Here is a 27197-nt window from a genome sequence, read left to right on the forward strand (position 1 = left end):
CATTGAAAAATCCTATGTCCTACTATCTCAATGAAAAAAAAAATGCATAATAAAACTGTTGACTGCAGTGCCTGTAGGTGCCACTGTATATAGGAAATTGAGAGTTAACTGATAGAACTGTTAAGTCTGCAGGCTCTGTGTATTGAGTATTGCTGTGGAGCAGTCTTAACTTTCTGAGCCTTTGTGGCTTTGACCAGTAGATAAATTGTTGCAGTTGGGTAATCTTCAACACCCATTTGGAAAATTTATCATCCATGTAGCTCTTTTCCAAATCACCCTTCTCACCACAATGGATCCCTTTTCGGCATGGCCTTCACTCAAGGCACCCGAGAGGGGCCATCTAATCTATTTCCATAGACCGGTACGGTTCATCTCTTCCCACTCCCTGAAGGGGCTGACCTTTGGCTTTTTCCCCACAACCATCTGCCCTCCAGCCTCGTAACCCAATCACCCGACATGAAGTTAGGCGTACATAATGTTATGTCTTGAATAAAGAGTCAGACTACATATTGCAAGCTCAAAGTAAGGTGTGACCGCAGTCCTTTATTACAGATCTCAGAGTGCCTCTCCAGCCTGTGTGGGATTCCTTGGGACTCCAGGGGATAAGCCATCTGGTGGTTAGACATGGTATTTACAGGTTTACATACTTAACACATAACATGCCTGCCATCAGAGTTCCTCAGGGCAGTGTTCTAGGTCCAACCATCTTCAACTGCTTCATCAATGACCTTCCCACCCGCATAAGGTCAGAAGTGAGGATGTTTGCTGATGATTGCACAGTGTTTAGTTCCATTTGCAGCTCTTCAGAAAATGAAGTGGTCTATACCCACATGCAGCAAGACCTGGACGACATTCAGGCTTGGGCTAATGAGTGGCAAGTAACATTTGCACCTCAAATGCCAGACAATGACAATCTCCAACAAGCTATAGTCTAGACATCCCCTTGACATTCATTGGCATTACCATCATCTAATCACACCCTCCCCACCCCACTCATATCCTGGAGGTCACGCTTGACCAGAAACTTAACTAGACCAGCCACACACACGTGTATTCTGTGGCAAGTGTCTCCCTTCCTCACTCCCCAAAGCCCTTCCACAATTTACAAGTCAGGAGTGTGATGGAATACTCTCAACTTGCCTGGATGAGCGCAGCTCCAACAACACTCGAAGCTCAACACCATCCAGGACCAAGCAGTCCACCTGATTGGCACCAGATCCACCACCTTAAACTTTCACTTCCTCCACCACCGGTGCACCATGTGTACCATCTACAAGATTCACTGCAGCAACTTGCCAAGGCTTCTTTGACAGCACTTCCCAAACCTGTGACCTCTACCACCGAGACTGATGAGGGCAGCAGGTTCATGGGAACATCACATCGAAGTTCCCCTCCAAGTCACAAACCATACTGACTTGGAAAGATATCACTGTTCTTTCATCGTCGCAAGGTCAAAATCCTGCAACTCCCTACCTAACAGCACTGTTGGGAGTGCCTTCACCTCATCGACTGCAACAGTTCCAGAATGCGGTTCACCACCGCCTTCTCGAAGTCAATTGGGGATGAACAATAAATACTGGCCTTACCAGCAATGCCCACATCCTGCGAATGTTTTTTTAAAAAAAAATAAGGAAAAACCTATTCCCGCTGGCCTTCCCAGAGTCTGTCGTGGCTCAGCGGGTAGCACCTTGCCTTTGAATCAGAAGGTTGTGGGTTCAATTCCCACTCCAGAGACTTGAACACACAAATCTAGGCTGACACTCCAGTGCAGTGCTGAGGCTGCTGCACTGTCGGAGGTTCTATCTTCTGGGCGAGACGTTAACCGAAGCCCTGTCTATTCTCTCAAGTGGACGTACAAGTCCCATGGCACTATTTTGAGGAAGAGCAGGGGATAAATCTCCGGTGTCCAGGCCAATATTTATCGCTCAATTAACCTCAATCATATTATCTGATTATTATCGCATTGCTGTTTACAGGAGCTTGCTGTGTGCAAATTGGTTGCTGTGTTTCCTACATTACAACAGTGACTACAACTTCTAAAAGTACTTAATTGACTCTAATTCTGAGGTTGTGAACGGCGCTATATAATTGCAAGTCCTTTCCTTTTTTTTGTTTGTAAATTTCCTGCCCCACACCCCCTGCCCACCTCCATGGAGGTTATGCTTGAACGGTATAAAACACTAGTTAGACCACAGCTAGAATACTGCAGGCAGTTCTGGTCACGACATTACAGGAAAGATGTGATTGTACTAGAGAGGATACAGAGGAGATTTATGAGGATGTTGCCTGAACAGGAGAATTTTAGTTATGAGGAAAGATTGGATAGGTTGGGTTTACTTTCTTTGGAACAGAGGCTGCTGAGGGGAGACCTTATGAGGGCCGAGATAGAGGGGTCAACAACCAGGGGGCATAGATTTAAAGTAATTGGTAGGAGGTTTAGAGGGGATATGAGGGCAATGTATTCACCCAGAGGGTGGTGGAGGTCTGGAACTCAGTACCTGGAAGGGTGGTAGAGGAAGAAACCCTCACCACATTTTAAAAAGCACTTGAAGTGCCATAACCTACAAGGCTACGGACCAAGAGCTGGAAAGTGGGATTATTCTGGATAGCTTTTTGTCGGCCGGCGTGGTCACGATGGCCCGAAATGGCCTCCTTCCGTGCTGTAAATTTCTCTGATTCTGTGACCACCTCCCCTCCCCTCCATTGCCCACTACCCCTAATTGTAAGCAAATTCAGGGCTGGAAGAGAGTTAAGGAAGGAACACCCCCTTTATCCCCATCCCCTCCACCTTCTGAGCAAAACCAGGTCTTTTGGTGGAAGTAGCTATTCCTTGGGCGACCTTCTTCCCCTCCCCCCCCCCCCCCCCCCCACCCACCTGAGGAAATGGGGCTGGGGAAGAGTCGGCTATTTCAGGCACCCCTCCCTTCTATGGTAGTTTATCTGCCTTTCCTCAGTAACCATGTACTTCCTCCCTCCACCCATCTAATCCCTCTACTCTCATCCATCCCTCTCTAATATAGCCCAGCAGAATTCCCCGACCCCACACACACATTGCACCGATAGCAATTCTGGTGCTTGAGGGAGGAAAGACTGCTCATCATAACCTTGTTTCTCAAACCGAGAGTAAAGGCAGGGCCAAGGCAGAAGGAAGGACAGTTAGTTTTTCTGCCTTCATTCCTCTTGTGCCTCTTGGTTGCATTCCATCGCTCTTTAACTGCCCCCCTCCCTTGCCCCTCCCGCCCCCACAAACACACAAAGCCCTGAACTGAATACTGCGTCTTGACTCCCTATGCGTAACTAATTATCTTTAAATATGTTACAACTTTAAAATGGAACTAACCAGAAGTCTGTGGTTCTGAAATATGTACAGTACATATTCAAAGTTCTTGTCAAGACAGAAGTATTTTTGATATTTAAATGAATTCTGTGTTCTTTCTGTACATAGAATAGCTTGAATTATCAGTCTAAATCTGACATTTTCATTCTGACATTTACAATAGAATCTAATTGTTCTTGTGAAGTGATTATTTTGCTTTATACCACACACTTATTTCCACAAAATATTTCTTCCCTTGTGAAAATGTCAATTGAAATAAGTGCTAGATAACTGATACCTCAGTTAATCCTCTATGTAAAATCTGTCTTTCTGTCTCTCTTTTAACAGGATGTTTTTGAGATGCATTTTGCAAAAATACCTGATGAACCTGTTAAAACTGCACTATTGGCAAAATCCACTACTCAAATCACCGAATCATCAAGTGAAAATAGTGGTGACAGCTCCTCAGCTGAAAGTAGCTCCGAAAACTCAGGAAAAGAGCAGAAGGAGTGCCTTGCTCAGCTTCAGGATCAGGTAAGCAAGAGTTTACAATATTTTAATAACATTTCACTCTCAATTTGTTTTGTTTTGATGCCACCAAAATCGCAACTTACTCGTTCTCTTTCCTTCATTGCCAGACTGATGCATTAACTGAGGGTCATATGCTTGCTTGTCAGTCAGTACCAGTCCATGTACTCCGTTACCACAATGTTCTTTGATGTCAAATTGATTCATTGCATCACCTTGTTCCTTTGGCCATTTCCTTCAAAAGAGCAGAGGTGTAATTATATGTGATTATAGAAAAAGACCTTGTGTTCACTGGGAGAAATTACATGAATTGTCTTAGAGACAGTGCAATCAATATTGATGAATATTTGCTGAAGTTTTTCCTCACTCTTCAGTTCTTCCCCTTCACTTCCACATACACCACTTGTGTCCAAAGGAAAAATCAAATGTGAAAATATTCATCTGGAGGAGGGATGCCATCAATGAGGTGAAAAGGGATCTGGCCCAGGTGCGATCGAGTCAAAGATTGGCAGGTGAAACAGTAATTGAGCAATGGGAGGCCCTCAGAGAGGAGATATTTCAGGCACAGATTCGACACATCCCCATGAGGGGGAAAGGAAGTGCATCAAAAGCCTGGATGACTTAAGATATAGTGATTAAAATGAAACAGAAGTAGGAGGCTTGTGATAAATGTTGCGTTCACAATTAATGACCAAGTTGAATACAAATAGTACAGGGGAGAATCAAAAAGGAAATAAGAGGAGCAGAGAGTGAATGAGAATAGACTGGCAGGTAACAAAAAGGAACACACAAGTTTCTTGTGAACATATACATAGTAAAAGGGTAGTTAAAGGAAGTGTGGGGCAGATTAGGACCCCAAAAAGATCATCTTATGGAAGCAGAGGGCATGGCTGAGGTATTAAATGAATACTTGGCCTCTGTCTTCATTAAAGAGGATGCTGCTAATGTCACAGTAAAGGAGGAGGTAGTAGAGAAATGGGATAGGATAAAAAAATAAATAAAGAGGAGGTACTTAAAAGGATCACAGCGCTCAAAGTTGAAAAGTTACTCGAATGGATGGGATGCATCCAAGGTTGCTGAAGGAAGTAAGGATGGAGATAACGGGGGCTCTGGTTACAATCTCTCAATCCTCCTTAGATATGAGGGTGATGCCAGAGGGCTGGAGGATTCTGGCCACCACTCTTTAAGAATGATGTCAAGTACTTGGAAGGGGGTGCAGGGACTCAAAGTAACCAAAAAAAGCAGTTGGGAGTGAAGTACTGACTTTTTTGTTATCTTTTGATTCATGAAAACAGTCTGAAGTATAAATGCAAGCCTGATTTGTGTCACTAGACCTGTTTAATATCAAGTTTACTTTGCCAGCTAGCAGTAGAACGTGTGCTGTTCTAACTAGTTTCTGAGCTGAACAAACTCAATGTGACAGCATGCTAATTAAGTATTTGGAGAGTTTGATTTCTATCATTTATCCCTGACAGTTGAAAGCAGTACATGATCAGCTTAAAGCCTTAACTCGAGCTCCACTGTCTAAGTTGAAGAAAAAAGGCAAAGTCAAAAAGGAAAAGAGAAAAGATAAAAATAAATTGAAGAAAAATGATGAAAGGAAGAAAATCAAATCCAAGCAATTGCAGAAAAAGAAATCCAAGAAAGTCTCTGTGGAAAACAGGTACATTCAGATTTTGTCATCAACTTTCTCCCACTGTGTTTCCTCTCCTTCTGAAGGCACGGACTCATCCCAGGGTGCCGCACCACTTTCAATTTATTAAGATAAGATGGGAAAGAGTGTTGGGCAAGACCAAAGCATATTTTATTCTATTTTAGACTTGTTGGTTGTCCTGCTAAATCCAGCAAAAAAAAATACTTGCATTTAAAGCCAGCAGTATTTAAAAAAAAAAATAACCAACATTTGCTCCGGTCAAATTCGACAAATACCTAATGTTGCAAGGTCAGTTCAAACTGTTTTTTGAGGGGAGGAGCCATGTGACAATTGAACAAACAACAGACTGTGTTTTATTCAGTTAAAATTATGATAGTTCCTTGGGCTCAATTTTCCCCAAAGCTGTTTTTTGGTGTACTTGAAGAGTTATGCCTGTTTTTTAGGGCCCAAGTACGGCAAAATAATCATCCAAGTTTCCCCGTTTTGATTTGATTTCTTCTTTTTGGCACTGCCTAGCCTGTCCTTTAGTTTTGGAGGTGGAGCCTTGATCTGCACCAAAAAGATCGGGTGCCACGGTAACCAGGGACACAATGCGGGCTGAGGATGGAAAGTGAAACCTAGAGCCAGCTCGCAACCTGTGCCAGGTACATTAAAATACATTGCAGATTGCAGTCACTTACCTCCATTGAATTACTAAAGTCTCTCTTCTCTCTCCCTTCTCTTTCCCCCCCCCCCCCCCCCCCGCCAATGCCGGTCCCTACAGTTATCCCTGGCTGGCTTCCTCCCTCCCGGTCCCCGCACCTATTCCCTGGTCAAATGGCCTCCCAGTCCCTATCCCTGGCTGAATGGCCTCCTCCCTCCTGGTCCCCGCACCTAACTCTACTTGAAAGGCTTCCCACCCCCACTCAGGCTGCTGCTATCCGGACATTTGCTGCACTAATTTACTTACCTGTGCAGATTTCCTTAACTCAGCAGAAGTGGTTTCTACAGAGGCCACATATCCTGGCCTAAGAAGAACTGGAGTAACTCTGAGCTGGTCAGAATTGGTGTGGGTGGCAGGTTACGCCCCCTTTTTTAAAAAAAATCATAACTAACTAACTGAGTTACACTGGTGCAAATTGATAGGGAAAAATTGTATTTTTTAACTTGGGCCAAAAAAAATGGTGCAAATCACTGTGGAAAATTGAGGCCATTATCTTTGAATTGGCGAGTTAGTTATAAAAATCTAAAGAAGCCACGGCAACTTGAAAAAGGCTATTTTTGTCTTGATTTGATTATTAAGAGTTAATAGAAGATAGTAACTTAATTAGAATTTATCACTGGAAAATACACGAAAGCTCCCATAATCAGAAAAGATTACAAGAAAGGGAGTATGTGTATGTATAAAAGTTATCTATAAAAGAAAAGTTCAAAATTGTGCCTCTAATTTTTTTTTTTTACAGAAGTTAGGTAATAAACCTTCTGCAAATGTATAATTATGTCAGATTATTCTCATGATCATGTGTTTAAAAAGTTTTAATGTTAAAACTAAGTCTTACATTCTACCAATTTTGAAAACTGGAGATATCCTGTGGGGACACTGAATTTATTTCATTAACGTGGGCTTCTTTTCACGTTTCCAAGACACATTAGCTTACCTCAATATAAATAAAGAATTTGCATTCATACAGCACCATTTGCATCTTGCAGGATGTCCCAAAATGCTCCACAGCCAATCAATTACTTTTGAAACTTTTTTTAAAATTTCAAAATATACTTTATTCATATAAAAATTTGCACAATACATTCGAAAGCAGTTCAGGATATTTGGATGCATTCAGCAATTCCATACATTACATTTGGATGCTGACCGCAGTTCCGTTCAATACATTTCTTTATTTTGCATTTCAAGGTACGATTCATACAATCCAGGATACGTTGTGGTACGTTCATCAAGTTACATTACATGTGTCACAATACAGTACACAGTGAGGGTACAGTTACATTTCTTTCCAACATGCATTACACAACAGAACTTGCATTATACATGGCACTACATAGGTGTTTGCAGATCATGGTGCTCTATGTATACAAAAGGTTTACCATTGCAGCCCGAGGGGAGTTTTATACAGATTCCATCCCCTGGGTTTACCGTGGTGGAATGGCTTTATTAAACTGTGGCCCTTCCCCACCGTGCCTTTGCGGCGGCTGCACCAATTTTTAGTGCGCCCCTCAGCACGTAGACCTGGATCTTGGATTGTGCCAGTCTGCAACACGCAGACGTGGACATCTCCCTGCTCTGGAAGACCAGCAAGTTTCAGCAAGACCAAAGTGCGTCTTTCACTGAGTTGATGGCCCTCCAGCAGCAGGTGATGTCTGTCTCGATGTGTGTCCCTGGGAACAGCCCGTAGAGCATAGAGTCCTGTGTTACGGAGTTGCTCGGGATGAACCTCGACAGCAACAACCACTGCATCTCTTTCCAGGCCTACCTTGCAAAGGCGCAACCCTGAAGGAGATGGGTGAGTCTCGTCCGCCCTGCAGCCGACTCGGGGGTACCGTGCCGTGCTGCTGAGACGCCGGCTGTGCATGAACGCTCTGACGGGTAGGGCCCTCCTCACCGCCAACCAAGCTACATCTTGGTGCTTGTGTTAAAGCTCTGGCGATGAGACGTTCTGCCAAATGAGTTCGACAGTCTGCTCGGGGAACCACCCGACAGGGTCCACCCTCTCCTTTCGTAGGTCATCCAGGACCTTACGTGCTGACCACTGTTTTATGGCTTTGTAGTCAAACGGGTTTTTTGTGAAAAACCTTTCCACGAAGGACAGGTGGACAGGCATGGTCCAGCTGGTGGGGCCGTTTCGTGGCAGCGTGGCCAGGCCCATCCTTCGCAACACCGGGGACAGGTAGAGCCTCAGCACGTAGTGACACTTGGTGTTTGCGTACCGAGGGTCTGTGCACAGCTTGATGCAGCCGCACACAAAGGTGGCCATCAGGATGAGGGCCACGTTCGGAACATCCTTTCCACCACTGTCCAGAGATTTGTACATTGTGTCTCTGCGGACACGGTCCATTTTGGACCTCGACAAAGTGGAAGACGGCCCGGGTGACTGCCACGGCACAGGAGCGAGGGATGGGCCAGACCTGTGCCACGTGCAACAACCCCGAGAGCACCTCACTCCTGACCACTTTCCTGCCATGGAGAGGAAGCGCAGCTTCCATCATCCCAGTTTTTGCTTCACTTTGGCGATACGCTCTTCCCGGTTTTTGGCGCACGCCCCGTCCGCTCCGAACCATATTCCCAACACCTTCAGGTTATCTGGCTTAACGGTGAAAGGAATAAAGGATCAGTCGGCCCAGTTGCCAAAGAACATGGCCTCGCTTTTGCTGCGATTGACCTTCGCTCCCGAGGCCAGTTCAAACTGGTCGCAGATTGTGAGTAATCTACGGATCCGAGCAAAAGATGGCTACGTCGTCCATGTACAGGGAGGTCTTGACCTGAGCACCTCCGCTGCCTGGGATCGTCACCCCTCTAATGCCCGCATCCTTCCTGATGGACCCGGCAAAGGGCTCGATACAACACACAAACAAGACAGACGAGAGAGGACAGCCTTGCCTGACTCCAGATCTGATTGGAAAGCTTTCGGTTTCCCACCCGTTGATTAGAACTGCGCTACTGATGTCTCTGTAGAGCAGTTGGATCCAATTGCGGATACCCTCCCCAAACCCCATTTTGGAGAGCACGTCCATCAGGTACGTGTGCGATATCCTGTCAAAGGCCTTCTAGTCTAAGCTGATTAAGCAGGTGTCCACCTCCCTGTCCCTTTTGAAACATCACTGTTCAGTCGGCAAACATGGCCAGGCCATTTGTGCACAGCAAGACCTCCCATGAATAAGATAAATGAACAATTAGTCTGTTTTGGTGGTGGTGGTTGAGAGATCAATGTTGATTGGGACATTGTGAGAACTTCCCTACTCTTCAATTAGTGCCAGGGACCAGGCAGATCGTACTCTGACAATGTAAAAGCTTCCTAGTACTGCATTGTCACTTTCTCTTTATATAATTTAGATGTTTGTGTGTGGTTAATGAAATTTGTCCCTATGCATAAAAATGACCTAGGTACTATGAGGGAGCGATCCCATTTGAAATTCAATTTCGCTTGAAAAATCACAGGCTTTTGACTGAAGTGAAAAACCAAGGCAAAGTGCTGCAACACTATCTATGAAGTCATTTTGTTTTAAATATTGGCACAGGTTTTAAATATTAACACACTGCCTCCCAAACCAAAAATGGGTGTTTATACTAGGTCAAACATAGGGAATGTACAAATGTTTTTTTTTTAAGATAAAAATGCTGAATAATAACATCTTGCTTGTGAAAACTCACTAAGCAGTCAAGTGCTGTTTACCTTGCTGATGCTGTGTTATGTGATTCGAATACATTGTGAAAAATTGAGCAATTCAGTTCATTTATTCTGGTGATTTGGATGAGACTCAAGCCAAGGCCCAGCCTGCCCCCTCATTTGTACGTAAAAGATCTACATAATTGAAAGAAAAGCAAGGGAGTACTCTGTGTGGCCAATATTTATCACTCAATCAACATCCCTATAACTGATTGCTGTTTGTAGGATTTGGATGTGAGAAATTTGACTGCTGCGTTTCATTACAACAGTGACTGCACACCAGGACAAAGCAGCTCGCTTGATTGACACCCCATCCACTGCCTTAAACATTCACTTCCTCCACCACTGGTGCACCATAGCTGCAGTGTGTACTATCTACAAGATGTACTGCAGCAACTTGCCATGGCTTCTTAGACAGCACCTCGCAAACCCACGACCTCTACTGTCATGTATTCAACTATCATTGTAACCCATGTATAAGCTAACCTAAGTTGTACACCTTGAGAACATTGACCACAAGGGGGTGAACTTGTGGGAGACACTCCTAACCTGGACTTTCAGGTATAAAAGGGGAAGCTCCACCCACCTTCATCACTTGAGGTCTTGGTAATAAAGGTAACTGGTCACAGTGACCTTCTCTCCAGTATGGGCCTCGTGTGCATTTATACTGTATAGTAAGGACATATCATTGGTGACGAGAAACTGGGATTTAAACCACGCGAGCATGGCCACTAGCAGCACAGAAGAGAGGTACTGTGTTGGTACGACTTTTTATTGAGGGACGACAGCAAAGTTTTGTCACTAAGGAATGGTTGGGACAGGATTCGGCCGATAAACGCAGGGCTCATCTCCTGACGGTTTGTGGATCTAGAACATACTTCCTGATGAAGGACCTAGCGCCAGAGAAGCCAGCGGACAAGACGTTCGAAGAGCTCAGTAAGTTGATCGGGGAACACCTTAAACTGGCGAGCAGCATGCACATGGCGAGATACCGGTTTTACACACACCGGCGGCGAGAAGGGCAAAGCGTTCCAGACTTCATGGCAGATCTTCGGCGACTGGCGAGCTTATGTAAGTTCACAGATGCATGCAGAGTGGAGATGCTGCGAGACCTTTTTTATTGAGGACATCGGGCACGCTGGGTTTTTCAGGAAACTGATTGAGACCAAAAACTTGACCTTGGAAGCGGTGGCTCTGATAACCCAGACATTTATCTCAGGGGAGGAAGAGACCAGAATGATGTCAAAAATCTTGGCTCAAATGCGACAAACGACCAGGGAGTCAACATTGTTAACGCGGCACACAGTTCTCTAGGCAGACAAGGTCAATCGGACATGCCCCAGCATGTAGTCGAACCCAAAGGGGGAATTCAACAGAGACAATGGTTAGCTGAACGGCGATCCATGCCATCGCAATGGACAATGTGGCCAGTAATGGGGCCATCAACACCTGTTAATGGTGCGCTTAAGGACAGTTTCAGAGACGATCGACTGGTAACGGACCTTTTGTTTCTAACAATGGGGCCTCCAGTGGTGTGGAGGCAAACACCCAGCCAGAGCTTGCAGGTATCAGCAATATACCTGCAGAAACCTGACCACCATCATGACACACAAGAGGTTGTTTGAGTATAACAGATGACCGTTCGGGATTCGTTTGGCCGTCGCGATCTTTCAGCGAAATATGGAAAGCCTCCAAGTCGATTCCAGGGACGGTGGTTTTTCAAGACAACATCCTCATCACGGGTCATGATACTGAAGAACACTTCCACAACCTGGAGGGGGTGCTACGCAGACTGAACCAGGGAGGGCTGCGACTGGAAAAAGGCGAAGTACGACTTCTTGGCTCCAGAAGTAGAATTCCTGGGGAGAAGGGTAGCAGCAGACAGGATCAGACCTCCTGCGTCCAAAACGGAAGCGATCCAGAGAGCATCCAGACCCCGTAACACGACGGAGCTGCGTTCGTTCCTGGGGCTCCTGAACTATTTTGGTAACTTTCTTCCCAAATTGAGCATGCTGTTAGAGCCGCTACATGTGCTCCGACGCAAAGGTCGCGATTGGGTCTGGGGGGACAGCCAGGAAAGGGCTTTTAATAGAGCACGCAACTTGTTATGCTCCAACAAACTGCTAACGTTATATGACCTGTGTAAGAAACTTGTTTTAACGTGCGAGGCGTCGTCCTATGGGGTTGGGGAGTGTGTTGCAGCATGTGAATGCCACTGGTCAGTAACAGCCGGTAGCTTATGCCTCCAGAAGTCTGTCCCAGGCAGAAAGGGGCTACGGGATGGTAGAAAAGGAAGTGCTAGCATGTGTGTATGCAGGACAAAAATGCACCAGTACCTGTTTAGCAGGAAATTTGAGCTGGAGACAGATCACAAACCCCTAACGTCCCTTTTGGCTGACAACAAGGCCATAAATGCGAATGCATCGGCCCGCCCATACAGAGGTGGTCACTCGCGTTAGCCGCCTATGACTACACAATTCGGCACAGACCGGGCACTGAAAACTGTGCTGATGCACTCAGCAGGCTCCCACTAGCCACCACTGAGGGGGCAACTGAGCACGATGCTGAGATGGTCATGGCTGTTGAAGCTTTCGAAAGCGAAGGCTCACCTGTGACAGCCCGTCAGATTAAAGTCTGGACAAATAAAGACCCGCTAATGTCTTTAGTTAAGAAATGTGTCCTGAATGGGGTCTGGGCAGCCACGTACGGGGCATGCCCTGAGGAATTTAAACCTTTTCATAGACGCAAGGATGAACTCTTGATTCAGGCCGATTGCCTACTTTTGGGGAAACCGCGTAGTCATGCCCCAGATGGGCAGAGGTGTTTATCAGAGAACTTACCAATGAACACCCGGGCATTGTCACGATAAAGGCAATTGTCAGGTCCCACGTTTGGTGGCCAGGGATAGATGCAGACCTGGAACTTTGTGTTCACAGGTGCAACACGTGTGCTCAGCTGGGCAACGCACCCCAGGAAGCCCCCCTTAGCCCCTGGCCTGCCAAGCCATGGTCATGCATCCATGTGGACTACGCAGGTCCTTTCATGGGAAAAATATTTTTGGTTGTAGTAGACGCCTACTCCAAATGGATTGAGTATACCATTTTAAATTCATGCACATCCTCTGCCACGGTAGGAAGTCTACGGGCAATGTTCGCCGCCCATGGTCTACCAGATGTCTTGGTCAGCGACAATGGCCCGTGCTTCACAAGCACCGAATTCCAGGACTTCATGGCAGGCAATGGAATCAACCATGTCAGAACAGCACCGTTCAAGCCGGCCTCAAACGGCCAAACAGAACGATCAGTGCAGATAATCAAACGGGATGCTCAGAATCCAAGGGGGTTCCCGACAAAGCCACTTATCACGCCAATAGATCCCGACCACACTCGATCTCGGGTTCCACCCGCAGAGCTGCTAATGAAGAGGACGCTCAAAACCAGGTTATCCCTTCTACACCCTACTGTGAAAGAAATTGTTGAGAGCAGGCGTCCATCACAATGTGACTACCATGACAGGAATGCGAGGGCGCGATGTATTGATGTCAATGACCCTGTTTTTGTCCTTAATTACGCTGCAGGGCCCAAATGGCTTGCAGGCACTGAGATTGCCAAAGAGGGGAATAGGGTTTTGGTAGTTAAACTTACCAATGGACAAATCTGCCGCAAACACGTGGATCAAACTAAAAGGAGGTTCAGCAACCCCATAGAGGAAGCCGAGGAAGAACACGACATAGAGATTACTCCACCACAGGTGACCGAACACCGGAACCAAATGGAGGAGAGCCCAGTCACTGTGGGCAGTCCAGACAGGCCTGAGGCATCGCAAACAGCAGACACTCAGGCCAGCACCCAACAACCAGAGAGACTTGACCTGTGATCCCAATAAGACTTTGGGGGGGAGCTGATGTCATGTATTCAACTATCATAAGCTGACCTAAGTTGTACACCTTGAGAACATTGACCACAAGGGGTAAACTTGTGGGAGACACTCCTAAGAACATAAGAACATAAGAATTAGGAAAAGGAGTAGGCCATCTAGCCCCTCGAGCCTGCTCCGCCATTCAAAAAGATCATGGCTGATCTGGCAGTGGACTCGGCTCCACTTCCCTGCCCGCTCCCCATAACCTTTAATTCCCTTATTGGTTAAAAATCTATCTATCTGTGATTTGAATACATTCAATGAGCTAGCCTCAACTGCTTCCTTGGGCAGAGAATTGCACAGATTCACAACCCTCTGGGAGAAGAAATTCCTCCTCAGCTCAGTTTTAAATTGGCTCCCCCGTATTTTGAGGCTGTGCCCCCCCAGTTCTAGTCTCCCCGACCAGTGGAAACAACCTCTCTGCCTCTATCTTGTCGATCCCTTTCATTATTTTAAATGTTTCTATAAGATCACCCCTCATCCTTCTGAACTCCAACGAGTAAAGACCCAGTCTACTCAATCTATCATCATACGGTAACCCCCTCATCTCCGGAATCAGCCTAGTGAATCATCTCTGTACCCCCTCCAAAGCTAGTATATCCTTCCTTAAGTAAGGTGACCAAAACTGCACGCAGTACTCCTAGGTGCGGCCTCATCAATACCTTGTACAGTTGCAGCAGGACCTCCCTGCTTTTGTACTCCATCCCTCTCGCAATGAAGGCCAACGTTCCATTCGCCTTCCTGATTACCTGCTGCACCTGCAAACTAACTTTTTGGGATTCATGCACAAGGACCCCCAGGTCCCTCTGCACCGCAGCATGTTGTAATTTCTCCCCATTCAAATAATATTCCCTTTTACTGTTTTTTTTTTTTCCCCAAGGTGGACGACCTCACATTTTCCGACATTGTATTCCATCTGCCAAACCTTAGCCCATTCGCTTAACCTATCTAAATCTCTTTGCAGCCTCTCTGTCTCCTCTACACAACCCACTTTGCCACTAATCTTTGTGTCATCTGCAAATTTTGTTACACTACACTCTGTCCCCTCTTTCAGGTCATCTATGTATATTGTAAACAGTTGTGGTCCCAGCACCGATCCCTGTGGCACACCACTAACCACCGATTTCCAACCCGAAAAGGACCCATTTATCCCGACTCTCTGCTTTCTGTTGGCCAGCCAATTCTCTATCCATGCTAATACATTTCCTCTGACTCTGCGTACCTTTATCTTCTGCAGTAACCTTTTGTGTGGCACCTTATCGAATGCCTTTTGGAAATCTAAATACACCACATCCATCGGTACACCTCGATCCACCATGCTCGTTATATCCTTAAAGAATTCCAGTAAATTAGTTAAACATGATTTCCCCTTCATGAATCCATGTTGCGTCTGCTTGATTGCACTATTCCTATCTAGATGTCCTCCTATTTCTTCCTTAATGATAGCTTCAAGCATTTTCCCCCACTACAGATGTTAAACTAACCGGCCTATAGTTACCTGCCTTTTGTCTGCCCCCTTTTTTTTAAACAGAGGCGTTACATTAGCTGCTTTCCAATCCGCTGGTACCTCCCCAGAGTCCAGAGAATTTTGGTAGATTATAATGAATGCATCTGCTATAACTTCCGCCATCTCTTTTAATACCCTGGGATGCATTTCATCAGGACCAGGGGACTTGTCTACCTTGAGTCCCATTAACCTGTCCAGCACTACCCCGCTAGTGATAGTGATTGTCTCAAGGTCCTCCCTTCCCACATTCCCGTGACCAGCAATTTTTGGCATGGTTTTTGTGTCTTCCACTGTGAAGACCGAAGCAAAATAATTGTTTAAGGTCTCAGCCATTTCCACATTTCCCATTATTAAATCCACCTTCTCATCATGTAAGGGACCAACATTTACTTTAGTCACTCTTTTCCGTTTTATATATCGGTAAAAGCTTTTACTATCTGTTTTTATGTTTTGCGCAAGTTTACTTTCGTAATCTATCTTTCCTTTCTTTATTGCTTTCTTAGTCATTCTTTGCTGTCGTTTAAAATTTTCCCAATCTTCTCGTTTCCCACTAACCTTGTCCACCTTATACGCATTGGTTTTTAATTTGATACTCTCCTTTATTTCCTTGGTTATCCACAGCTGGTTATCCCTTCTCTTACCGCCCTTCTTTTTCACTGGAATATATTTTTGTTGAGCACTATGAAAGAGCTCCTGAAAAGTCCTCCACTGTTCCTCAGTTGTGCCACTGTTTAGTCTGTGTTCCCAATCTACTTTAGCCAACTCTGCCCTCATCCCACTGTAGTCCCCTTTGTTTAAGCATAGTACGCTCGTTTGAGACACTACTTCCTCACCCTCAATCTGTATTACAAATTCAACCATACTGTGATCACTCATTCCGAGAGGATCTTTTACTAGGAGATCGTTGTTTATTCCTGTCTCATTACACAGGACCAGATCTAGGATAGCTTGCTCCCTTGTAGGTTCTGTAACATACTGTTCTAAGAAACAATCCCGTATGCATTCTATGAATTCCTCCTCAAAGCTACCCCGTGCGATTTTATTTGACCAATCGATATGTAGGTTAAAATCCCCCATGATTACTGCCATTCCCTTTTCACATGCCTCCATTATTCCCTTGATTATTGTCCGCCCCACCGTGAAGTTATTATTTGGGGGCCTTTCAACTACGCCCACCAGTGACTTTTTCCCCTTACTATCTCTAATCTCCACCCACAATGATTCAACATTTTGTTCATTAGAGCCAATATCGTCTCTCACAACTGCCCTGATATCATCCTTTATTAACAGAGCTACCCCACCTCCTTTCCCTTCTTGTCTATCCTTCCGAACTGTCACATACCCCTGTATGTTTAATTCCCAGTCTTGGCCACCCTGCAACCACGTTTCTGTAATGGCCACCAAATCATACCCATTTGTAATGATTTGTGCCGTCAACTCATTTACTTTATTTCGAATGCTGCGTGCGTTTAGGTAGAGTGTTTTAATACTAGTTTTTAAACCATGATTTTTAGTTTTGACCCCTCCTGCAGCCCCTTTATATTCATACATATTGTCCCTTCCTATCACCTTGTGGTTTACACTTACCCCAGTGCTACTCTGCTCTGTTGCCTCCTGCCTTTTGCATTCTTTCTTGGGGTCCTGTTCATCTGCGCTCTCACCCACTCTAACTACCTCAGGTTCCTGAGGCACCGAGCTTTCATGCTTGCCTTTTTATTACACTTTGACCCTTTTAGAATTTTGCTGTACAGTGGTCCTTTGTTTTTTGCCTTCCACTTCTACTCATCTCCTTTCTGTCTTTTGCTTCTGTCTCCATTTTGTTTCCCTCTGTCTCCCTGCATTGGTTCCCATCCCCCTGCCATATTAGTTTCACTCCTCCCCAACAGCACTAGCAAACACTCCCCCAAGGACATTGGTTCCGGTCCTGTCTTGGTGCAGACCGTCCGGTTTGTACTGGTCCCACCTCCACCAGAATCAGTTCCAATGCCCCAGGAATTTGAATCCCTCCCTGCTGCATCTCTGCTCAAGCCATGTATTCATCTGTGTTATCCTGCGATTCCTACTTTGACTAGCACGTGGCACTGGTAGCAATCCTGAGATTACTACTTTTGAGGTCCTACTTTTTAATTTAGCTCCTAGCTCCTTAAATTCGTCTCGGAGGACCTCATCCCTTTTTTTACCTATATCGTTGGTACCAATGTGCACCACGACAACTGGCTGTTCACCCTCCCTTTTCAGAATGTCCTGCACCCGCTCCGGGACAGCCTTGACCCTTGCACCAGGGAGGCAACATACCATCCTGGAGTCTCGGTTGCGGCCGCAGAAACGCCTATCTATTCCCCTTGCAATTGAATCCCCTATCACTATCACTCTCCCACTCTCTTTCCTGCCCTCCTGTGCAACAGAGCCAGCCACAGTGCCATGAACTTGGCTGCTGCTGCCCTCCCCTGATGAGTCATCCCCCTCAACAGTACTCAAAGTGGTGTATCTGTTTTGCAGGGGGATGACTGCAGGGAACCCCTGCACTCCCTTCCTTGCACTGTTCTTCCTGCTGGTCTTCCATTCCCTAGCTGGCTGTGGACCCTTCACCTGCGGTAAGACCAACTCGCTACATGTGCTACTCACATCATTCTCAGCATCGTGGATGCTCCAGAGTGAATCCACCCTCAGCTCCTGTTCCGCAACGCAGTCCGTCAGGAGCTGGAGGTGGATGCACTTCCCACACATGTAGTCGTCAGGGACACCAAAAGTGTCCGAGTTCCCACATGGTACAGGAGGAGCATATCACGTGACCGAGCTCTCCTGCCATGACTTAACCCTTAGATACACTTAATTTGGTGACAACAGTGTTAACAGGTTACTTACTGATATAAAAAATAAAAAGAAAAGCTACTCACCAATTGCCAGCCAATCACTTACCCCTTTGGCTGTGACGTCACCTTTTGATTTCTTTCTACTTCTTTTTTGCTTTTTCTCCCGGCTGGAGCTGTACAAGCTGGGCCTTTATAGGCCTCTCCAACTCACCACACTGGCCTTTTGTAGGCCTCCCAACTCTGCTCCCGTCTCTCGCCGACTGCCGCCTCTCCGACTCACCACGTTGGGCCTTTTGTAGGCCTCCTGACTCTGCTGCCACCTCTCCGGCTCACCACGCTGGCCTTTTGTAGGCCTCCCTGTCGTGTATTCAACCAGCAATGTAACCCATGTATAATCTGACCTAAGTTGTACACTGAGAGAACAATGACCACTAGGTGGTGAACTTGTGGGAGACACTCCTAACCTGGACCTTCAGATAGAAAAGGGGAAGCTCCACCCACTTGCTGCACTTGAGTGCTAAGGAATAAAGGACAGGTCACAGACTGACCGCTCAAGTATGGGTCTTGTGTGCATTTATACTGTATAGTAAGGACGTATCAATGGCAACGAGAAATTGGGATTTAAACCATGCGAGCATGGCCACTAGCAGAACAGACGAGAGGTACTGTGTTAAGGAATGGTTGGGACAGAGATTCAACATTGTTAAAGCAGCACACAGTTCTCCAGGCAGACAAGGGCAATCGGGCATGCCCCAACATGTAGTCGAACCCAGAGGGGGAGTTCGACAGAGACAATGGCAAGCTGAACGGCGATTCACGCCATTGCAAGGGACAATGCGGCCAGTAATGGGGCCATCAACACCTGTTAATGGTGCACTCAAGGACAATAACAGGGGCAGTCAGGGACGATCGACTGGCAAGGGACTTTTTGTTTCCAACAGCAGCTCATGTTGGAGGCGTGGAGGCACACACTCAGCCAGAGTTTGCAGAAATGAACGCTGGGGGAAATTACTGGAAGCTGAAGTTCAGCGAGTTCATGTGGAGCACGTATACAGTTCATACACCAGGACGCCATTGATAATGGTGAAAGTGCTCCTCAATGGCATCCCAGTATCAATGGAGCTAGACTCGGGGGCCAGCCAGTCCCTGATGGGTATCAAACAGTTCGAAAAGTTGTGGGCATCCAAGGCCAGGAGGCCAAAATTATCGCTGATTGACGCACAGCTACGGACTTACACAAAGCAGATCATTCCAGTGCTCGGCAGTGCCACGGTAGTCGTGACTCACAAAGATTCGGAGAACAGGTTGCCACTCTGGGTTGTCCCGGGGGATGGTCCCACACTATTGGGGAGGAGTTGGCTTGCTGTCATGAACTGGAAATGGGGCGATGTCAATGCAATTTCCTCTGTGGAGCGAGTATCATGCTCACAGATCCTGGACAAATTTGACTCATTATTTTAACCCGGCATTGGCACTTTCATGGGGGCCAAGGTAGTGATTCACATAAACCCGGACGCCAGGCCAGTACACCACAAGGCCATGGCGGTGCCGTACGTGATGCGGGAAAAGATAGAAGGCAAATTGGACCGCCTGTTGAGGGAAGGCATCATCTCGCCAGTCGAATTCAGTGACTGGGCGAGCCCGATTGTGCCGGTGCTCAAGGCGGATGGGTCGGTCAGGATATGTGGCGATTACAAGGCCACCATCAATCGGGTGTCACTCCAAGACCAGTACCCACTACCGGGAGCGGAGGACCTCTTTGCGACGCTATCCGGTGGCAAATTTTTTCAAAATTGGACCTGACCTCAGCTTACATGACCCAGGAGCTGGCGAGTGAGTCGAAGAAGCTGACCACCATCACGACACACAAGGGGTTGTTTGAGTACAACAGATGTCCGTTCGGGATTTGCTCGGCCGCCGCGATCTTCCAACGAAATATGGAAAGCCTCCAAGTTGATTCCAGGGACGGTGGTTTTTCAGGATGACATCCTCATCACGGGTTACGATACTGAAGAACACCTCCACAACCTGGAGGAGGTGCTACGCAGATTGGACCGGGTAGGTCTGCGACTGAAAAAGGCGAAGTGTGTCTTCCTAGCTCCAGAGGTAAAATTCCTGGGGATGAGGGTAGCAGCAGACTGGATCAGCCCTACTGCGTCCAAGACTGAAGTGATCCAGAGAGCACCCAGACCCCGTAACACGACGGAGCTGCGTTCGTTCCTGGGCTCCTGAACTATTTTGGTAACTTTCTTCCCAAATTGAGCACGCTGCTAGAGCTGCTACACGTGCTCCTATGCAAAGGTCGCGAATGGGTCTGGGGGGACAGCCAGGAAAGGACTTTTAATAGAGCACGCAATTTGTTATGTTCCAACAATCTGTTAACACTATATGACCCATGTAAGAAACCTGTGTTAATGTGCGATGCGTCGTTCTATGGTGTCGGGTGTGTGTTGCAGCATGTCAATGCCAAGGATCAGTTACAGCCCGTAGCTTATGCCTCCAGGAGTCTGTCCCAGGCAGAAAGGGGCTACGGGATGGTAGAAAAGGAGGCGCTCGCATGTGTATATGCAGTAAAGAAAATGGACCAGTACCTGTTTGGCAGGAAATTTGAGCTGGAGACAGATCACAAACCCCTAACGTCCCTTTTGTCCGACAACAAGGCCATAAATGCAAACGCATCGGCCCGCATACAGAGGTGGGCACTCGCGTTAGCTGCCTATGACTACACAATTCGGCACAGACCGGGCACCGAAAACTGCGCCGATGCACGCAGTAGGCTCCCGCTAGCCACCACTAAGGGGGCTACCGAGCATGCTGCTGAGATGGTCATAGCTGTTGAAGCTTTCAGAAGCGAAGGCTCACCTGTGACAGCCCATCGGATTAAAGTCTGGACAAATAGAGACCCGTTATTGTCTCTAGTCAAGAAATGTGTCCTGAATGGGGACTGGGCAGCCACGTACAGGGCATGCCCTGAGGAATTTAAACCATTTCACAGCCGCAGGGATGAACTCTCGGTTCACGCCGATTGCCTACTGTGGGGAAACCGCGTAGTCATGCCCCAGATGGGCAGAGAGGTGTTCATCAGAGAACTCCACAATGAGTACCCGGGCATTGTCATAATGAAGGCAATTGCCAGGTCGCACGTTTGGTGGCCAGGGATAGACGCAGATCTGGAACTTTGTATTCGCAGGTGCAACACGTGTGCTCAGCTGGGCAATGCGCCTAGGGAAGCCCCCGTTAGCCCCTGGCCATGGCCCGCCAAGCCTTGGTCACGCATCCATGTGGACTACGCAGGTCCTTTCATGGGTAAATATTTTTGGTTGTAGTAGACGCCTATTCCAAATGGATTGAGTGTGACATTTTAAATTCAAGCACATCCTCTGCCACGGAAAAAAGTCTACGGGCAATGTTCGCCGCCCACGGTCTACCGGACATCTTGGTCAGCGACAATGGCCCGTGCTTCACGAGCACTGAATTCCAGGACTTCATTGGCAGGCAATGGAATTAACCATGTCAGAACGGCACCTTTCAAGCCGGCCTCAAACGGCCAGTCAGAACGAGCAGTGCAGATAATCAAACAGGGGATACTCAGAATCCAAGGGGGTTCCCTACAAAGCCGCTTATCACGCTTCCTGTTGGCCTACAGATCCTGACCATACTCGCTCACAGGAGTTCCACCCGCAGAGCTGCTAATGAAAAGGACGCTCAAAACCCGGTTATTCTTCTACACCCTACCATGAAAAAAATTGTCGAGAGCAGGCACCAGTCACAATATGACTACCATGACAGGAATGCGAGGGCGCGATGTATTGATGTAAATGACCCTATTTTTATCCTCAACTACGCTGCAGGGCCCAAATGGCTCGCAGGCACTGTGATTGCCAAAGAGGGAAATAGGATTCTGGTCGTTAAACTTACCAATGGACAAATCTGCTGCAAACATGTGGATCAAACAAAAAGGAGGTTCAGCAACTCCAAAGAAGAAGCAGAGGAAGAACACAATATAGAGTTCACTCCTCCACAGGTGACCGAACACAGGGACCAAAGGGAGAAGAGCCCAGTCACTGTGGACAGTCCGGATAGGCCTGAGGCACTGCAAACAGCAGACACTCAGGCTAGCGCCCAACAACCGGAGCCCCAACTCAGGTGCTCTGCAAGAGCGTAAACCACCAGAGAGACTCAACCTGTGATCCCAATAAGACTTTGTGGGGGGGAGGTGATGTCATGTATTCAACCAGCATTGTAACCCATGTATAATCTGACCTAAGTTGTACACTGTGAGCACAATGACCACTAGGTGGTGAACTTGTGGGAGACACTCCTAACCTGGACCTTCAGGTATAAAAGGGGAAGCTCCACCCACTTCCTGCACTTGAGTGCTAAGGAATAAAGGACAGGTCACAGACTGACCTCTCAAGCATGGGCCTTGTGTGCATTTATACTGTATAGTAAGAACATATCATCTACCACCTAAAAGGACAAGGGCAGCAGGCAAGGGAGGAAGGGGGAGGGGAGGAAAGAACAAGAGGAAAGTGTGGAAGGCAGAAGAGATTAAATGACAAAAGGGGTGGTAATGGGCCAATAAAAGAAACAAAAGATCGGTCTGGAGGAGCTGTAAGTGACAACAGCAAATGCATTACTAACAGCTGCTGTCTAGAAAAAATGGAAGCAGTGTTTATGATCTGAAATTGTCAAACTCGGTGTTGAATCCAGAAGACTGTAAAGTCCTAATTGAAAGAGGAGATGCTGGTACCTGAGCTTCCACCGTGCTTCATTAGAACGGTGTCGAGGGATGATGATGATGATGATGTAGCGGGCTGAGGTCAGAGTGAGAGATCTGCTTGCTAGTTTGGGTGCATTTGATGTCTGCATGAAACATTAACTTTTGAAATCCTGACTAAAATGAATTGGTCTGGGACTCAAACCAATGGCTGGACCAGAGTCTTGGGCAATAAACAGATATCTACGGCCCCAAAACACACAGCTTTCATCCTCTCATAGCCTGCTCCTTGTCAAACCTCTGATTTCATTAAGGAAGTAACATCAAATGTTGACTGGTAAGCCATACAATACAGTGTTGTGAATTTGGAACTTTCACAGCGTAGTTGAAATTCCACACACATACTTAAAAAATTAAGTGCACATTTGTGCCGATTCAGGGCAAAATGTGGTTTTGAATAAGAAATTTGCTGCTGGGTTGAAAACCAAGAGTACTGATGAAGGGCAATATCGAGTTGAGCGGAATGCATCAAGTGGGATGCTGAAGGACTCCTGATTCGGCCCATTGGCCCTTAATTAGCGGTCAGCAACAAAGCAAAGGTATACACCATTGGTCCTGAAGAAAGCTGCCCAAAAAGATATCTCTATCTCTGTGGCAAGAAGTTTGCCTTTTTCGACGTGCAGTGTAGTGGGAATTCCATAGCGTGAGCTGCTGTGATGTCAACAAGCTGTCTAAGCAGCCAATCACAATGCAGAATTCTCACAGGGAACCAGGAAATTAAGAAGCTCCTTTTATTCTGACTTAAAAAAAATGTCCTAGAGAGCAGAACAAAGATCATGGCTCTCACAGGGGGGAAAAAGATAAACCAGAAATAAATATGGACAAACTTTTTTTTCCTTAGTTTCTTGAAAATTGTAATTTTATCATAATGGAAAAAATTGACAATTCACAAAATTAAAATTAGTTTATCAGGGCCACTATTCGCTTCAACCACTCCCTGTGGTAGCGAGTTCTACATTCACATCACTCTCTGGGTAAAGAAGTTTCTTCTGAATTCCCTTTGATTTCTTACTATCTTATACTGAATGCTTCTGGTTTTGCTCTTCACGAGTGGAAACACTCTCTAGCTGGAATCTTTACAGCTCTCAAAGTGCGGGTTTGGAGGCGGGCCTGCTGTCAAAATGGCCGTGATTGACAGCGGGTCAGGATTCCACTCTAAACCCGCCTCCATGTGAGTTTCGCAACTATCAGATGTGCGTTTGGATTGCAGACCCGACAGTAAGCGGCGGGACAGGTAATTAACATCATTAAAAGGTACTTAAATGCTAGTCACTCATTCAAATTGGATAGATTTCTTTCAGACAATAACATTTTAGGTTATAGTAATTGAGTAATTTGAGACATAACATGGTTAAGTGTAGCATGCTTGGGAGGTAAGAGGTGACTCATAAAGCTCTTCACCACTGGGAATTTCCTTCTGTAATTTCTGGGTATGTTAGCTATGATAGAGATTGATTGCTATGAATAGTCAGCAACTCATCATTATATCATGCGATTACTGGAGTAGTAAAAGGCAAAATAGATGGACTTTTGGTTTTTTCATCTAGCAATTCCTATGAAAGCAGTGCAATAGTGTAGCCACTGGCTTGTTCCACTGTTCTTGATCATGTGTTTTTTTCCTCCCATGGGTCTTGTTGCTGAGATTTTTCTCCAGTGAGATCTTAAGGCAATTGTTTCAAATGAAATTGCTTTCAATTCCAGAACATGACATTCAGCATCTTGAGCACTTCGACAAAACAGCTCCATAAACAGGTTCTATTTTAATGGTATTTTTAGTGATGACCGAAGGACAGATAATGTGAACTATCCTGACTTCTTTTTGTTGTGGCCTATTTACAAAATCTGGCTCCAAAATTACTGCCAGGCATTGCAGCTTTAACTATTGCTTAATATGTAGTCGACACTAAGTATTTATAACACCATTTTTATTGACTATTTAAATACTAATGCTAATGAGTTGTCCTTTATAATGCAGGCGATCAAAGAAAAACAAGCAGCAAGCACCTGTTTTGTATAATTCAGAAGATGACGATGATGCGAAGCCAATGTCTTATGACGAAAAGAGACAATTGAGTCTTAACATAAACAAGCTCCCTGGTGACAAACTGGGACGTGTCGTCCACATCATCCAGTCAAGGGAGCCCTCCTTGAGAGACTCTAATCCAGATGAGATAGAAATTGACTTTGAAACTTTAAAACCCTCTACACTAAGAGAACTGGAAAGATATGTTATGACTTGTTTAAGAAAAAAACAAAGAAAAGCTTTTTGTAAGTATGAAATTCTATTGTGTATATATTTTCTCTTTTATTTAGAATGATGGCTACTCTAATGTATTTTTGGATACCACATTGTGTAGCTAAAAAAGTTTCAGGAAAATCTAAGGAAGAAATTCAACTGGAGAAAAAACAAGAGCTGGAGAAGAGATTACAGGATGTGAGTGGACATCTGAACTCTGGGAAGAAGCAAAACAAAAAACGTAAGTACTTGGTATGCTCAAACTGTAATAGTGTGCTCTTCAACCTTTTTGTCTTCAAATTCAGAGTGTTTTAACTATTTTTAAACAGCTCTGAAGGATGATCCAGCTGTAGAGATGAGTGGATTTTCCCGATTAAGCGAAAGCAGCAGTTCCTCAGACTCTGGAAGCGACAGCAGCAGCAGTGACTCTAGTTCTTCTGATAGCAGTGACTCTGAATCAGGTTAGGTGCCAACTTCTGTACATAAATGAATACAGCCAGGTGCGATTAACCTCTCATTACCACTATCTCCCACCTCTCCTGTTCAAAACTATTCTTATTGCAGCATTTATCATGGAGTCATTATAGAAAACTGAGATGGTTATTAACTGATGGGTCTTGCATGACACAATATTGGGAATGGGAAGTATTCTATGATGGGCAGGAAAAGACTGACTGGTCCATCAATCCTGCCCCAGAAATTTCTTCATAATTTTTTATTTTAAGAAGTCTGAAAATGTTAGAAAGTCAGTTAAGGTGCAAGTGTTTTGCTCAGAAAGGAGAATATCAAGCAATATAATATACCCTGTAAACCTAGAAGACATTGACCTGTATGAAAATTGCAAATTCTGGAAATACATCAGTTAGCATCTGTAAAGGTTATACTTAAAATCTTAACCAGTCATATGATAAATGCTTATACCCAAAGCATTAACTTGTCTTTTCTCCAAGTGCTGGCTGGCCTTGTATTTCCAGCATTTGCTGGGTTTTTTTCTCCCTCTATTTTCCATTGATCTTTGTTGAGTAAAACATATTTTACATGTCATATTATTGTTTTTGATTTGCTAAGTGACTAACTGGAGTTCACCATGAACGCTTCTGTAAGCTTCTATATTCGATGTAATGTTTTGCAAGTGTTGTGATTTCGTACTCTGAGTGCGTAGTATGGATTGAGAGGCCAGTTAACCATTTATACATAATTTGCGTTAGTCAGTTGTAAGGGATATTTTATGATTTGGCTGCGGTAGTACAGTTTTCACTTAATGGTACAGGTACTACACTGTAGTGCAAGCTTTTATAATAGCAGTTGTTAATTAAAGTTGGTTTAATGCTAAGAATTAAATATATAGCTTGCAGTAGGCTACTTGAAAGCGGACAAACTGCTTTCCATGTATAATAGTAATCTGTGGAGAAACTGGTTAAGGCAGCGGTCTTTACAGTTGGAGAAATAACTTAAATTACTTTTGTAATATTTAGTTGGATAGAAAAGATGTGTTTTACAATTATGAATTGTATAGTCATATCCGTTTTCAGGATGGCAAAAGGAGAGTATAGGCAAAACAATACTTATATTTTCACTTTTGCATTTCTAGTAGGTGATGGACTGGGTAGTTGTTTGCAAATTCTTATTCCTGATCCTGTTGTACTTGTGCTACATGCTGTAGTTAATCAGTTTTGTAACCGGCTAGAAGTGAGATCCATTATTATAATAATGCATCCATCCTTTAAATTTGTAGTATTAGCAAGTATTCTATTCCTCAGTCTGAACTCTGCCATTTGATCTTTTTCACCTCTTTCAACCCCTGCGAGTGGAATTTGGCTGACCTCGTCATTTTTCTGGCATTCAGTAGCTACAGTTATTTCAAGAGTCTTGCTCTGTCAAGGTGAGCTCTTTATAATTGTAGCTTTATTCTTGCATTTTTTTACATGGAGACTAAAGTTAAAATTATTAAAAATATTGCCAAATGAGAAGATTTGTAGTGATACATTTATTTATTTTGTCAAAGGTTTTCTGACCCCTTGTGGTGATTTATATTGGAGACTGAAGTATTACTAAATGAATGGGGC

General features: G+C 45.4%; 1 protein-coding gene across 1 annotated transcript in view; it reads left to right on the forward strand.

Annotated features, from left to right (window-relative positions):
* The window catches only part of LOC139268440 (bromodomain-containing protein 3-like), a 153506-nt gene extending 127909 nt beyond the window's left edge, over positions 1–25597 (forward strand). Inside the window, exons 9-15 of the mRNA XM_070886594.1 lie at positions 3665–3850; positions 5320–5496; positions 5690–5720; positions 12481–12509; positions 24881–25163; positions 25253–25396; positions 25479–25597. Of these exons, the coding sequence (XP_070742695.1) occupies positions 3665–3850; positions 5320–5496; positions 5690–5720; positions 12481–12509; positions 24881–25163; positions 25253–25396; positions 25479–25597 (969 nt within the window). The remainder of the gene's footprint in view (positions 1–3664; positions 3851–5319; positions 5497–5689; positions 5721–12480; positions 12510–24880; positions 25164–25252; positions 25397–25478) is intronic.
* Positions 25598–27197: the final 1600 nt, after the last annotated feature.

This window comes from Pristiophorus japonicus, chromosome 8 (genome assembly GCF_044704955.1).
Source record: "Pristiophorus japonicus isolate sPriJap1 chromosome 8, sPriJap1.hap1, whole genome shotgun sequence".
In the NCBI taxonomy this organism is placed as follows: Eukaryota; Metazoa; Chordata; class Chondrichthyes; family Pristiophoridae; genus Pristiophorus; species Pristiophorus japonicus.